This window comes from Xenopus laevis, chromosome 7S (genome assembly GCF_017654675.1).
Source record: "Xenopus laevis strain J_2021 chromosome 7S, Xenopus_laevis_v10.1, whole genome shotgun sequence".
Taxonomy (NCBI): domain Eukaryota; kingdom Metazoa; phylum Chordata; class Amphibia; order Anura; family Pipidae; genus Xenopus; species Xenopus laevis.
Window position 1 is genome coordinate 24,081,816 of NC_054384.1, and position 15,513 is coordinate 24,097,328.

Below are 15,513 nucleotides of genomic sequence, written 5' to 3' on the forward strand. Positions count from 1 at the left end.
GAATGAATTACCTCTGGTCGGACATCGTAATTTCTGCTCTTGACTAGGCCAGAGATGACTTTTACAGCAGCCAGAGATGCATGGCCAAACTTATCTTGTCTGAAAAGCTTTCTGGTTGCCTCCATGGACAATTCTGAAATCTGTAAGAGAATATTATTAACAGAATGAAGTTAACCTTTGAGACATACAACAGATCCAACTGGCCAGTCATAGGGAACACAGCTGTTAGTTGGCACATAGCAAACTGCCTTTTTGACAGATCGTCCTGCATTCTACTGGATGTCACCCAAATTGAAGAAGCAGTTACTTGGAAGTGAGGCCGATTTTTTTTTAAAACCCATGAAATACTTATAAAATAATTAAGTATATATATTTGGTCTCTGAAAATATTGTAGGAAGGACAAGTCCTACTTGGGCAGGAAATGATGTGAATGAAGTATAATCTCTCAGAAATTCTCAGGAGGACACTACCAAATTTTCAAGGCATCACTGCAAAAATCAGAATACTTCTGATTTCACGGCCAGAAAATACTCTAATGGTAGGATTATCCCAGGAAACCATCTATTTTTGAAAAGTACACATTCTGATTAAGCCAAAATAGTACATATGTCTTTCTACTCTAAAGTACCACCCCACAATGCTTTGCTATACTTACTGATTGTATTGTACATATATGAAAATTCTGGAGGGGGCTTATCTCCCATATATCATTAGGTGTCAAGATACATCACCATATAAAAATGAATTCCAGGGATCCACTGAACAATAGAATGCCCAGTATGTGTAGAATGTCCATAGTATCTGGCATGTAGGCACCCACAAAATGAAATTAGGGAATATAAATGGTCCTGTATCTGTATATGTCATGGAACTCCAAGGTTACTTCTAATATCCTCATATTTTCCAACAAGGAGTACTTTATTATAAATTTTAGTGAGACGTGTGATAAAAATGACATCACTAACTCAGTTTATAAATGATGACATAACTAAGCTCAGTTTATAACGGACACCCCGCCCCCTCCAAATCTTCGCAACAAACCTCAGACTCATCAATCAATTTACCGGAAAAATATGAATAAAAATATGAATACTACCAATAGATATATTATTGTTGAATGAGGGGAGGTAACTCCAAACAATATAATAAAAGCACTCTAAATAAAGGTTATACATTTCATACACACTCTTTATAAATAGGGTGAGAATTGTTTACAGCTGCTTGTAAAGTAATCGCAATTGACAGTGTATTGATCTGTTCCTTGCTCTATTCTGTACTGTTGGTTCTGACTATTGAAAGCACATAGAGGCCAACAGATAACACACTCGCAAAGAAGGATGCAAGGCATTGTAATAAATGGAGTCTTGGCTGGAAGAGAGCTGATTTCTGCTACACACTTTGACAAGTCAGAAGTTAAGAAAGAAACAGATACAGCTCCAGTCATAGAAATACAACTAAGTGTAACAATCAGTGTCTGTGTTTGCATCTAATTTAAAAAGAAATAAAGCGCATACACTGATCAATAACAAGGAGCAATGGCAATTGGAAACAAAGTCACTTCTCCAGCTGTTTATCAATACTAAAACAGACTTTATCTTCAATAAGAACTCCCAGTATAGCAAAAGTCCCAAGGCTGACAACAACTGTAAAATAGTTGTGTTGCGAGTTTACAGTCAAACATCTAACAAGCAATCTGCTGCCTTGGATTTACATCAACGAGAGGCAAACTTTATGCGTAGAGCACATAAACAGATGCAGTTTTCATGCTGGATATTGTCGGCGCACTACTGCCATCTACCAGTTTTTACAAATAAAACATTATGTTGTTTCTGCATATAAAATTAGGCAAAGTCACATGACTAAAGCTATAGATTACATTACTACCTAAAACAATGGACAATAGCATTTCCGTAACACAGAATGATGAAACACATTTTGCAGTAGAGATTTTATCATATTATAATCCTCTTAAAATACACCCGTTCCTGAAAGGACACAAATAATGCTGACCTGTCTGCATTTGTCATTAACGAGAGGAACGACGAGGACGATGATGTTGTTGTGAAAGTTGAAGTGCGACAAAGACACCATGAGCTCACACAGGCATTTCACCGCAATCTCGGCCAAGCCTTTGTAGGCATGTAAAGAGACAACCTCACTCTTCTTTGTCTTCATCTGCTTCCAGTCTGCAAAAACAATACAGAGTATTGTAGCACGATTCCTGTAAGCATTATCCTATATAGCAATCATCTTTAGCCTGCTGTTGGTCTCCAAATGATCACAAGACTTGAATTTTGCAGACAGACACACAAGCGTTTAGGGCTATTCTTTGAGCTTCATACCTGCAACACTTTTTTGAAACTATTCTAAATATTGTGGCAATTCATTTTGACACGGATTCATGTACCATAATTAGATATTTTACATATACCCTTAAAGCCAAGCATATTTCTCAGTCTACCAGCAATGGGCTAGAGCTCCATCTAAACAGTATAATGCATCATCTGCCACTGTTCTGTATGTCTCAGAGAGCTTTACATTCATTAACATTACAAGAGGGGTCAGGAAAATAGATATTTTTTGAAAAAGATTTTAAGAGTAGCACAAGCATAAAAAAGTTCCAGAGGGAGCCAATTATGGGCTGTGATTGACCATTGGTAGGCCCTATGTTGACTGGTAGCCTATAGGATGCTCTGTTTGGCAGTACACCTTGTTTTTATGCCTCCAAGCCAAGAAATCAAAAATAAGCACCAGTGTTGAGGTCACTGGGAGCAACATTCAAGGGGTTGGAGAGCAACATGTTGCTCACAAGCCACTGGTTGGGGACCGCTGGTTTAGGGTATCCATTGCTCCTTAGGGCTCTTACACACGGCCGTTCCGACCTGCGCTCCCCTGCGTTCCGTTTGTTGGCGTTCAGCCGCAGGGGAGCGCAGGAATAGACGCAAGTAATGATTTGAAATGGGGCTGTACTCACTCAGGCGCGTGTAGGCGCCGAACGCAGGTTCAGACGCAACATGCTGCATTTTTCCTGCGTTCGGCGCCTACACGCGCCTGAGTGAGTACAGCCCCATTTCAAATCATTACTTGCGTCTATTCCTGCGCTCCCCTGCGGCTGAACGCCAACAAACGGAACGCAGGGGAGCGCAGGTCGGAACGGCCGTGTGTAAGAGCCCTTAGTAAGAAGATGATCATGTAAGACAAATAAGCTGGACTTCACCTTTTAAAATCTGTTCAAGGTTCTCCAAATAAAACTTGTACTGACTGATCAGTCCTTCTTCAAACTCTCTGAGCTTCTGAGTATCTTTTTTGACCTATAATTAAAAAGAAATGTAAGGTGTTTCACAAATATGCCGAGGGGGCTAAAATGAAATAACTAGAGACTTGTTTATTGAATGCTAAACATACATGTCAACAAAAGATCTTTGAAATTTAAAAGACAGGTGTAAAACTAGTAAAAAAATTGAAGGAATTAAAAATAGTAAACAGAAGATATAAAGAAAGACAAAAACAAGAATTCTGCTTCCTGGATTAAAACATTTAATTGTAGGTTTTAGGATGAAAACAAAACAAAAAAAATTAATATGGCAATTAACAATTAAATGTCATGGCCCTTTAGGAAGTACTAAATAATTCAGAAAGAGAATTCTGTGAAATCTATTATCACACAGTTCCAGTTTGCCTAGAAAAGGATTCTACAAAAAATAAATAAATAAATAAAAATAAAATGAAAACCTAGAAGACAGCCAAAACCCTGCTTAATTCCATGGAGTCTGGAAGACTTCTCAGGGCTGAAGATTATGTACACAACCCAATGCACTTGAGATGACAAAACAAGGTTTTAAATGCTGGTTGCTTGGTTCCGGTCTATTCCCCCGATACCTAATGATATCAGACATTCCACTTTCCTCATACGAAGTTTGGAATATTGCAGTTGTACAAAAGATTTCCCCATGGATGATAAATTCACGTTAAACACAACTGAACAAGGGGAAATTTCAGCATTTAATACTGTAGTATTAGAACACGGATATCATGGCTTCCCATTCGGTGAAATGTGAACAATGAATGGTCAACTAAGCTCTGATATAACCTCCCATGAACTGAATTTGTTCAGCTATCTATCCAATGGACACAGTTCAATTCCAAATAGATTATACCCATGCAAGTAATAGAATCAGAATTGACTGTGTGTTTAACCAATCTCACTCAAACAGCCTCATCCATGTTTTAATCCAACATCACCCTTGTTGCCTTTACTGTCACTCTAAGCCAGGGATCCCCAACCTTTCAAACCCATGAGCAACATTCAGAAGTAAAATGAGTTGGGGAGGAACACTAGCATGAAGAATGTTCTTGAGGTGCCAAATAAGGGCTGTGCTTGGCCATTTAGTAGTCCCTATGTGGATTGTCAACCTACATTGAGACTCTGTTTGGCATTACACCTAGTTTTTATGCAGCCAAAACTTGCCTCCAAGCCTGGATTTCAAAAACAAGCTCCTGCTTTGAGGCCACTGGGAGCAACATCCAAGGGGTTGGAGAGCAACATGTTGCTCACGAGCTACTGGTTGGGGATCACTGCTCTAAGCAATAGAAGCCACAGTCTTGCAGTGATGAGATCTAATATAATCTTTGTCACTGCCTGCAGACTGTATATACATATGGCTCCACATATCAAGCTGTAACCATGCGATTAAACAGATGGTTTAAGATCACCAGTCAAAGGGATATATATGGTGTGATTTGTACATGTTCCCCTACAATAACATAAGCAAGGATTAGAGGTCAAATTTTTCAGATTGGTGAGTAAATGCTAATTTTTAAGCATAAATCTTCTGTTGAAAGAAGTGTATATCACTGTATTAAACATAAAATTGCTGTTTTGGTCAGACATGGTAACATGAATAACTTTGTAGAAAGCTGCGTGCAATATTAAAATCAAATTTAAGTTACACTGCCATATAAAAATGAAGACCGCAACATTAAAATATACACACGTACTGTACTAATAAAAGTAGCTGAAGCCCTGCAAGGGGAGCTGTTTAAATTATAGTTCCCCCCACCAACTCAGCGTGAGCCAACAGGATCTTCATCCCCATGGTGCCTGTGTCCCCCAATCTAGGCAAGAGAAATAGAAATTACATACCCTCGCAGCTTTTTCTGCTTCTGTCAGAGGGCGAATTTTATAGGATGGGGTAATGTCTTTAAAAACTTCCATCAGTGAGAGCATGACAAGCTTTCTTACAGTCACGGCGACAGAAGGATCCTGTTCCATGAGCATTGATCGCAGTTCCTTCAGTTTTCTGATCTGTAGTCAAGACAACAGCAATAAGTCAAGTGAAGACAACAAAGGTAAAGCAACAACATAAATGTAAAATATTACCTTTTAGGGAGGGGGCAAGAAGACAAAAGGCCTGATAAAACATTTTCCTTCATTTTGCTACTATCAGTTGCACAGATTACAAATGTGATTACCCAATCGTTGCTAAGGGAGAAGGAAGAGCCTATTCATTAGCAGAACTAAATCCATATTTATTGCCCACTGGAGCATCCAAACAAATACACCACACATTAATGGCATGTGTACATATATAAGCTATCTTACAAAAATTGATTGAAATCTGATTAAGGAAATTAAGCTTTGAGAGAAAATACAAACCACACACATTGTTTTCTGGCTCTGAGAGTATAGCTGATGCCAGGGTTGCAATCTGAGTCTTCCTCTGCTCCAGCGTGACCTGTCTATGCACCAACAATTCCTCTGTGGTCATTATTCTCAATGGTTCCTCAGGCACCTCTGGAATCAAACAATAAAACCTGTTGGCAGCAGCCAGACACTTTGAACTGTATAAGTAGACGCAGACTAAGAATGTGCCATCTTCACTACAGCTGTTCACTTTCTACAGTCCTAAAAGAGCAATTTGCGCACGGAGGAGGTCGGAAGTTTAAATTCAGAACAGCAGCTGAAATGGCTGCAGGTTTTCTGCAATAGATATGGAGCCTGTACAATAATGAAAGCCAAGTGTGGGCATATTTTTGGTCTACCAACATCATGAGCACATTTAGCTGTTACTGGGATGCTATATTTGTAGTATAAAGGGGTATGATGTAGATTGTAGAATATCATTATTCAGTTTTTCAATTGGTGTTTGTGTTTCTGAATGATATTTTTCTTCCATTTCTTTTCAGCTTCACTGCAGCCAAAATTGTTCTTTGATGATACAATTGTACTTCTGTGGTTACTATTTCTGCCTATTTATCCTTCATTCTCGCTTCCTTAATGCTGCTTGGTCAACATGGGGAAAAATGTGACCCCCAAATGAAAAATACCAGGCTTTAAGTAGTGAGAGTTCCATTTGATCATTACCTTCAGTGTGTTCAGTATCCATCTCTTCTTCGTTCTCCTCCTGTTCCTCTGATGGGATAACTGCAGGAGGGCAATACAAATGTGGTTACATTAGACCTTACTTTTGTGGCTCAGCGCTCCAACACACAGACACCTTACCTGGCTTTTCCATGGTCTGGGGGATGATGCCATGTCGATCTTTAATGGGTAGCAAATGAATCACCTCTTTCTCTGGCTCAGATTTACTCTTTCTGGGCATCTTCTCGTATTTATTAATCACATCGTCCCGTTTCCTTTTATTTGCATGAACTGGCTCACTGTCAGGGAAAAAAAAGTAGAAGTGAAGAGAAGTAACAAAAGGTGGTAAGTTCGCACCAGGTCAGGTAATCCACACAGCAACCAATCAGCAGGAAGCATTGTTTGGTCACCCGTCTGAAAGCAAACACAAAAGGAGTTATGGATTACTAGTCCTAGTGCACTTTATACAATTTTATTGCATCCGCAATATGTCCCCCTGCACTACCTTTGTCCACCTTCCCAGATTTCTCAGCGGAACTATATCGCCAATGGAACACATTCCCCGCAGAGAAATGCAGACGGAAGGACACAAACCTGAAATACGGTATGAATTACCCGTCAAAAGGTACTGATCCAGACCGGGGAAAAGGCTCAGGAAGCTACAAACTGGACACCTGGGGGGGAAGCCTTTGCTCAAGCCAGCAGCCGCGACCCAAACTTACTAAAGCACGAGAAGAGAGCAAGCGAGCAATCCTCCCACTACACAGGAATCTATACCATAATGATAATGACCAGCAACATGAATGGAGAGGTGGAGTCGCTGGGTACAAACACGCTTTTAATATTCCCACACATCAATCCACTGATACACCTTATTCAACTTATATCAACTGGACCAGAGAGCTAGAGTAGACAGATAATAGCTTACACGTGCCTGTATGATGATGTGCTACACTTGTAAATGGTTCTCCACACAACACTGCTGGGGGGACCACAGCAACATCCAACTAGTGGCCTCATACAACAGACACATCACAAAGGAAACATAACGTATGGGTAAACTGGCAAATCCTCTATATGCTTAGCAGCCATGACATCTGCCTCAACAAGTTCAACATGGCACCTGTGTTTTTTAACTGCCTCCCTTCACTGCAATAGACACCACCTGGCAAAGAGATATACCTGAGCGATGGGAAGAAGCAACAAAAATGGCCTATGATTACTTGATGTCAACTAGAGACCAATGAATCCAGTTGAAAATCACTTCACTTAACCCCCCTATGCCTGCACCCGATGGGCAGACAAGACCCGTCCCACTATTCCAAATCTTTATCTTCTATGGCAGCAGAACTGTGGAGTCGGAAGCTTTTTTTTTTTATGTATCTGGAGTTGCAGTCGCCAGAAATGTAGCGACTCCTAATAACTTGAAATACAAGCATTGAAAATAATCAGATCAGATTTAAGAGCTTCTACGAAGGAGAATATGGCAGAAGCAATTCAGTTTCTTAGAAAAATATTTTAGTTTATTTTGGATTGTATTTAGCAGCTATTATATAGCTATAAGCCTGGTTCAATTAATAGAAGTTGTTTTAGGTAGTTTAACTTGGATCTTGTTTTACAATTACCAACGGATGTGGTTTATATATTTAAGCTTTGGCAGTGATAAAATGCCTTGTATGTTGAGTACTTAACTTCTTTCAATCAACATGGGAAATACATTTGGAACAGTAACACAATAAAAAGAAAAACGGGCACCGGTTACACAGCACATAACAGATAAGCCCTGTCCAATACAATGGTTTTCTATTGGTTATTTGCTATGTAAGCTGGCCTTTTATCCTTTTTCCAGCTTCCATGGCTACACAGCAGCTTGTTTATATAAACTATAGTAGTCTTTCTGAAGCAAATACATCAGTTTTACCAGTGCAGAGCAACAGTACATTATATTTTAATTACTTCAATATACTTTCGGTTTTACGTGTTACTGTTCCTTTAAAAACAGAGGAGTTAGAGGTACCATAAAATGAAGAGTCTAAGGATTCATGTACCGACTCCACAACCCTGTGCGAAAGTGCCCTACATATTCAATCCTTCTACGACCAGGTTCTGAGCTATATGTTGGCAGGATGATGAGAAAGAAGCCCTTTCTGCACTCACGCCACAAACAGTGTCGCTTGTTGTATGCAAAAGCTTTAGACAAGCCACAGTCATTATGGAACAAAGCGCTTTGGACTGATGAGAGATTTAGTTATTTGGTCATAATAAAAAGCTCTTTGCATGGCAGAAGAAGAACACTGCATTCCAAGAAAAACACCTGCTACCTACTGTCAAATTTGGTGGAGATTCCAACATACTGTGGGGCTGTGTGTCTAGTTCAGGGACTGGGGCCCTTGCTTAAATCGAGGGTTGGATGAATTCAACCCAATATCAACAAATTCTTTAGGATAATATTCAAGCATTAGTCACAAAGTTGAAATTACGCAGGGGTTGGATATTCAAACAAGACAATGACCCTAAACCCACTTCGAAATCTAGAAAGGCATTTATGCAGAGGGAGAAGTACAATTCTGGAATGGCAGTCACTGTTCCCCGACTTGAATATCATCGAAAATCTATGGGATGATTTGAAGCAGGCAGTCCATGCTCGGCAGCCATCAAATTTAACTGAACTGGAGATATTTTGTATGGATGAATGGTCAAAAATACTGCCATCCAGAATAGGCTATAGGAGTCGTCTAGAGGCTTTTACATTTGCAAAAGGAGGCTCAACTAAGTATTAATGTGATCTATTATTTGGGCTGCCCAAATGTATGCACCTGTCTAATTGTTATGATGCATATTGCATATTTTCTGTTAATCCAATAAACTTTATGTCACTGCTGAAATACTACTGTTTCGATAAGGCATGTTATATTTTAAAAGGAAGTTGCTAATTTGAAAGCTCAGCCAATGATAAACAAAACTCCAAAGAATTAAGAGGGGTTCCCAAACTTTTTCATATGACTAAAGCTGGCCATAGATGTAAAGATCCGATCGTTCGAATCCTCGAACGATCAGACTTCCCCATCTCCGGACTTGCCACTAACCTATCAGATCAAATAAAGTAGAAAAGAACAGATCAGCCGATGTCCTGCCCCTACAGCAATCGTATGAAAGTTATGTCCGACAAAAGCTAGTGACAGTCTCCCACTAAAGATCGTCAGATCGGCAATACATGCAGAGAAATTATTGGCAGCTGACAGAAATTTTCTAACCTGTCCAATCGACTGAACGACCGATCGGCATGGCACGACAGATGTCAAGACACTCCACACATGATGAAAAAAATCGAATGAATCTTCGAGGATCGGATCTTTGTGTCTATGGCCAGCTTAACTATACACCGCCTCCTAGAGCGCCGTCTTCTGGCCTGAGACTCTAAAGCCCACAAACTCCCAGCTAATACTATGCTAGGGAATTTATGTTTAAGAAACTAGACTGAAACTATACTGTTGCTGTACATGGATTTGTTGATGACACGGATTCTGCAATACCAAACCTTCTTTATGTATGTTAATTGTTATGCAAATAAAATAAAAACCTTTAATTAAAAAAACTGCCTGGTTCGGTTACCAGTAGCAACCAATCAGCAAAGAAGAATGGAATATAGATGCCAAGTACAGAGATCGACATTTGATAACCACACTAACAAAAAGAGTACATAGTATTTCACATATTTTGACTTCTATCAGTTTTTAACATGACAATGGGATAAAGTATCCTCTAAATGTCATTAAGCTTTAAAAAAAAAAAAAAAAAAAAAAAAAAGACAAAGTGGTATAACTGCTCTTCTATCTGTCATTCCAATAATCATATTTAGTCCCATGTGTGATAAAGGTACCTGTAGGTCAGGTCTCTAGTTAGAAAGGATGCCCGCTGAGCCATTTCCTTCATGAGCTGCACGTCATCCTCGTCCATCATGTCCAAGGGCAGAGATTCTTCTTCCACTTCATATTCTTCTTCAACTGGATAATAGGGGAACAAATAATTTGATGAATGGAATTAACCTCTAAATGTACAAAGGAATGAAGATCTGTGCACACCTTTTTATTTCCAGGAAACATCTGAAAATGACTTTAGCATTAGCAGCTCCACACTTTTTTTTTATTCATAACCCGCTCTTCTGACTTTGGCCCATATCATACAAGTGGCCCTGCAGTTGTTGAGAAATTATAGTCCCATACTTTGTCCTAAAAGGTAAGCTTTCGGAGCGGGTTATAGATTTCCAGCAGATGAAAGGCTAAGGATTGCACATCCCTGCAGTAAACCCAGTTTATCAGTTTGCATTCAATCTTAACATATGACTATGAAGATTTTGGTTCATCCAGGTAATGATATATCTAATATAGGTACAATGCTGTTCTAACATCTGTACCCCGGCGGTTTCAGAACACTACACACATTCATTCATGCAACTCTCACAAGTAACACCTGTTTCTAGGAGTTGCATGACACATTGGATAATCCTATCACAGTAACTACACAGAATCAACACCTCTGTGAATTTTTTCAGATGTCACCTCTTTGAAGAGTTACAATGTGCCATTGTGATTGGATTAGTGGAAGAGTTTATATGCCGAGAATTTCCCACACCAGTCTGTTGAATTTAAGAAGCTGCTCGGATGAGAAGTGAAACGTCTTCATTGATTACTCAGCAAGTCCAGTTGTTTTTAGGTTTACCTATACTAGATATTCAATCTTAACACACAGCTGTATAACGAAATTGTAATGATACAAAAATAGAACCTGAACTGAGTGTCCAGTATGATGCTTCTGTTCCCTCACATTCACCTGTCTCACTGTAAAATGAATACCAATAGGTTATACCCAAGCAGACTATATACTCCGGTATAGCAGGTGTCTTGCTACCGTACTTTAGATTTGGCCCAACTATATTTCTTTCAAAATCCCATTATGGTTTCTTTATCATCCTCCTTGACCTGCTGTTGGCACCCACAGAGAACAACAGGATCAGCAGGACTTCGGCATATCTACTGCTCCACTTCTGCACCATCAAAATATAGTGCCAATGCACAAGCATCTCACTGATTTAAAGAAAATCAGTCTTTTTTTACCTTTATGCTCAGAAACCGAAAGATGGGCAAATGGTCCAATTCAGGGTAGGTGGGCCACGTTTGCAGGTAAACAAGAGTTAGATTTGGAGTGGCTACCTATATACTTTACAGAATATTCCTGAAACTATATTAGGGTAGCTTTTTATTTTTTAACTAGTTTTAAGATAAGAAGGCTCCTGGCTAGAGGCAAGACTGCAAAGGGTGTCAATTAAAGGAGAACTAAACTCCCCTTTAGCCTAAAGTCCCCACTGACCCCCCTCCATGCCTCACCCCTGCATCTTGTCCCCTCTAGAAATACTGACCGCGCATGCAGAGTCAGCGCAGCAGAGCTCACGGACACCATCTTTCGATGATTCGGTATTCTTCGGGTCTTCTTCCTTCCCTTCGTCAATTTCCGTTACTTTCATCGCATGCCCAGTTGAAACCAACCGGAAAATTGCTCCAACTGTGCATGAGCCAATACATCACTCACTTTACGAAGAATACCGAAGCACCGAAGATGGCGCCTGTGAGCTCCGCTGACTCTGCATGTGCCGTCATTATTTCTAGACAGGACACAATTCAGGGTCAAGACTGTGCAGGGGGAGACAGGGAGAGGGACCAGTGGGACTTTTGGCTAAAGGGGGGTTTCATTCTCTTTTAACAGCAAGCGGAAGGGACAATGTAATTATGCTCATAGTGATCATGAACTGTTGCGCCTACATAATTAATTTTATCACTTCCTTGTCAGAATGCATGAAAGAAAAAACACATTCCAAAATTAGAAGATGCATTGGATACCTCTACACATATATCTCAGCATGCACTGTATATGTTAGTGTTGCCTCCCTGCAATAATAGTTTCAGTGAATCAGATCCATAGAGTACCTGGCTGCTTCTTCTTGACAGTTTCCAGTGGCTTTGGGATCTTTGATCTGACATCTCGCACAGCCTCTCTAAGTTGCTTCTGCTCTTTCCGTCGCTTCTTCGCAGAGCTCTCCTGCTTGAACTGCTTATTCTTTAATTTGTTGTCAAGTTTTAATTTACTAGTTTTCAGCAGTTTGCGAAAGCTCGGGGCTTGCTTGCGATTTCTCATCTAGAAGAATGAAAAGGACAGAAATAAGAAGTCAGAAATACATATAGTTGGACTTGGCAGTGTTCTCCTCTCCGGCCCTGCACCGCCCCCACTGTGCTGTGTTTTCCCCACCGGGTTGTTTTTTATTTTCTATGGATAGCACTTCTTAGGGATAAACTTGTTCCATAGGGGCAGTGTAGCAATGTTGTGCAGTTTATCAACAGCTATAAAGTTACCCTTTATTCCTATCTAAGAAAACACACCAATGAAGCATCAAGGTTACCCCCGGTAACACCTGTATTGCAGTGGCTCTCAAACTGTATGTCTGACATAGGGCTCAGCTTGATAAGTAGTAAGTGCAAGATTAGATTTGTTTTAAATCTCACCCTAAGGGCAAGGTCACACACAGCGGATTGTTCACAGGAACAAGTGCATGAACGTGAATCTGCTTTCCTCCACCTGTATACAAAATGCAGGAGGAGCAAAGCAGATCCGCTTTCATGCACTTGTTCCTCTAGCTCCATTGACAGGCCCAGCGTTGGTCTTCGTGGAGCTACAAACAACTGATAAGGATGCAGAAACATGAAAGTGTTGCATTTTTGAATGGATATCCACTTCATGTAAATCCAACCGGGCCAACGCCAAGTACAGGACGCAGACAGAGGAAAGCACACAATTCGCTATGCGTGACCTTGTTCTTAGGGTCAGATTTTGCCACCTTTGATCCTCCTGGAAAACAAGCTTGAAGATTAATAAAGGCTGAGTTTGAGGAAGAACATGTATTTTCTTGCCTTAAATGTTCTTGAAAGTATGGGTGAATGAGCAAACAAAGCTGCATTTCATATTTTGAAATGAATGGGGCCATATAAACCCCATAGTAAATTTAAAGGCATAAAACTAAGTTTATGTATCACCTCCTACACCCTTCAGGAACAATTCTGTTATTCTTGATATTATGGATATGAGTTATAAGTTATTATGGATATTGTCAACAGGCAGGCATCAAATTTTCATTCAAAACACACGCAGTTCACAGATGATCTACATTATCTCTCCAAGAGACTGGAAAATCCTTTGCTTATCTACCGCTGTAGAAAAGAGTTTATCATAGCAGGTAGCTAATGAATTATACACGTTCCTAATTAGTGGCTCTGTTGCCATTAGAAAAGATTAGAAATTAGAAACTTTACCAGTTAAGTATCAACTGTAAACAGTAACATAATGTAACTGTTTTTATTCTGAAGTGAATCCTTTTCTCACAACCCTATTGTCTTGTGTAAGTTTTATTTCTATGGTATATAGACGGTAGCTCCGACCTGTATAATTAAGAATGTAATACTTTTCAGCAATCGTGCAGAGTTCAATTTCCAATCTTTGTGGCCATCCACTAATTGACATCAGTGCATATAGGAGAATGCAGTGTAAAGCCTACTATATTGCCCCAAAGACAATGATCCATAGGAATTTACTAGAAATTTGCGGGTCGGGTTTTAGCCAACCGGCACCCAACCCACCCACGCCTTCTGGGTTCCTTTTAAATGACCTGCGTCGCCCGACGATTATGTCACAAAAAGGGGCGGACGACAATGCACTTGTCTATATAAAAAGGAAGCCGGATTCAGGCAGACCAGCAGTGCAAGGTGGCGGGCGTAGAAAGCAGGAAGAAAAAAATCAACCGGAACCGCCCGCAAACAGAGGTGCGAGGTTGGCCCGAACCAGCAGGTAAACCCGTGGGTATCGGGCCGGCCCGCACATCACTAGAAACTACAGGCTCACTTCCCAATCAGTCTTATCATATAATTCAGTTAAAGTCCAGCTCCAAGTTTATAATAGTGAATAGACAGACTAGAGGCAGACAGGACTGTGATTGGTTAGTCTGTATGCAATAGTGAATAGGTGGAAACTAGAGGCAGAAGGCAGACAGGACTGTGATTGGTTAGTGTGTATGCATGTTTTATAGTGAATAGGCGGAGACTAGAGGCAGAAGGCAGACATGACTGTGATTGGTTAGTGTATATGCATGTTTAATAGTGAATAGGCAGTGACTAGAACAAGCAGCCAGAGGAAAGAAGGACATTGTGAGTCAATCCCTAAACTCAGGCCACTGACATCAGCCAAGAGCAGACTGAACATGTGCAGTAGTTTGGCAAGACAAAAGATGGAGAGCTACTGTGGCATCTTCAGAGACATTTACACTGGTGAGTGACCACTACTTCCAGCGACTGGGACTGTATTGCAATTTATTATGGTTGCAATCTGGAAAGAAGCAGATTAGGGTGGTTAATAAATGTCAAAATCCATAGAGAATCATGAGGAGTCCTTAAAAAGTTGCTTAGATACAATATCCCTAACAACTGGGCATTTATTCGCTTGTAAGAATGAAGCACATACACAGAAAAGGGGCTGAAACTAAGAGGAATAGCCAGTTATTGCACATATTTATAAAGCCAGAGCAGGTTTAATCCCAAAGTGAGTTATAAAACAAAAAGAAGCCACAAATCGCGTACAGTCGCTGCGGCACAGCTACATAATTACAGCACAGAACTACAACCACTGTCTTATAGGACTTAGAATGACGTGCTGGTGCCTAGCGGTATAGAATGACACGAGTGGAAATAACAAATGAGGCAGTTGCACCGGATCGGACAGAGAAAAGGAACGTAGAATTAAGAAGGCAACATACCGGCTTCATTGTACGGGAAGTAACAACAGCACGACAACACTTCCTTGTGACACGAGCAGATTCCCTGCACAGGACACACGTGCAGCTCCAGGAAACACTGGTGAGACCGAGATCAAACGCTGGCCAGACAAACGTAGCTGGTCGAAGCTGAAGAGGGAGCCCTCTAGAGGTGAATGTGGGAAGCGCGCAAAGCTACTTTTTCCCCCGGCATATCATTCGGCGCTACCTCATGAAGGCGTGGCTTCTGGGGGGGGCGGGATGACCGTGACGCCAATGCGCGCTCGCATTAAGCAAGACGCG

At 40.5% G+C, this 15,513-nt stretch overlaps 1 protein-coding gene across 1 annotated transcript in view; it reads right to left on the reverse strand.

The window, feature by feature from the left end:
- noc3l.S (NOC3-like DNA replication regulator S homeolog) overlaps positions 1 to 15,283 on the reverse strand; it is a 35,157-nt gene extending 19,874 nt beyond the window's left edge. The window contains 10 exon segments of the mRNA NM_001094804.1: positions 12 to 140; positions 2,012 to 2,187; positions 3,219 to 3,312; positions 5,145 to 5,306; positions 5,665 to 5,795; positions 6,366 to 6,425; positions 6,504 to 6,661; positions 10,243 to 10,366; positions 12,344 to 12,551; positions 15,214 to 15,283. Coding sequence (NP_001088273.1) covers positions 12 to 140; positions 2,012 to 2,187; positions 3,219 to 3,312; positions 5,145 to 5,306; positions 5,665 to 5,795; positions 6,366 to 6,425; positions 6,504 to 6,661; positions 10,243 to 10,366; positions 12,344 to 12,551; positions 15,214 to 15,222 — 1,251 coding nt within the window. The 5' untranslated portion in view covers positions 15,223 to 15,283.
- Positions 15,284 to 15,513: the final 230 nt, after the last annotated feature.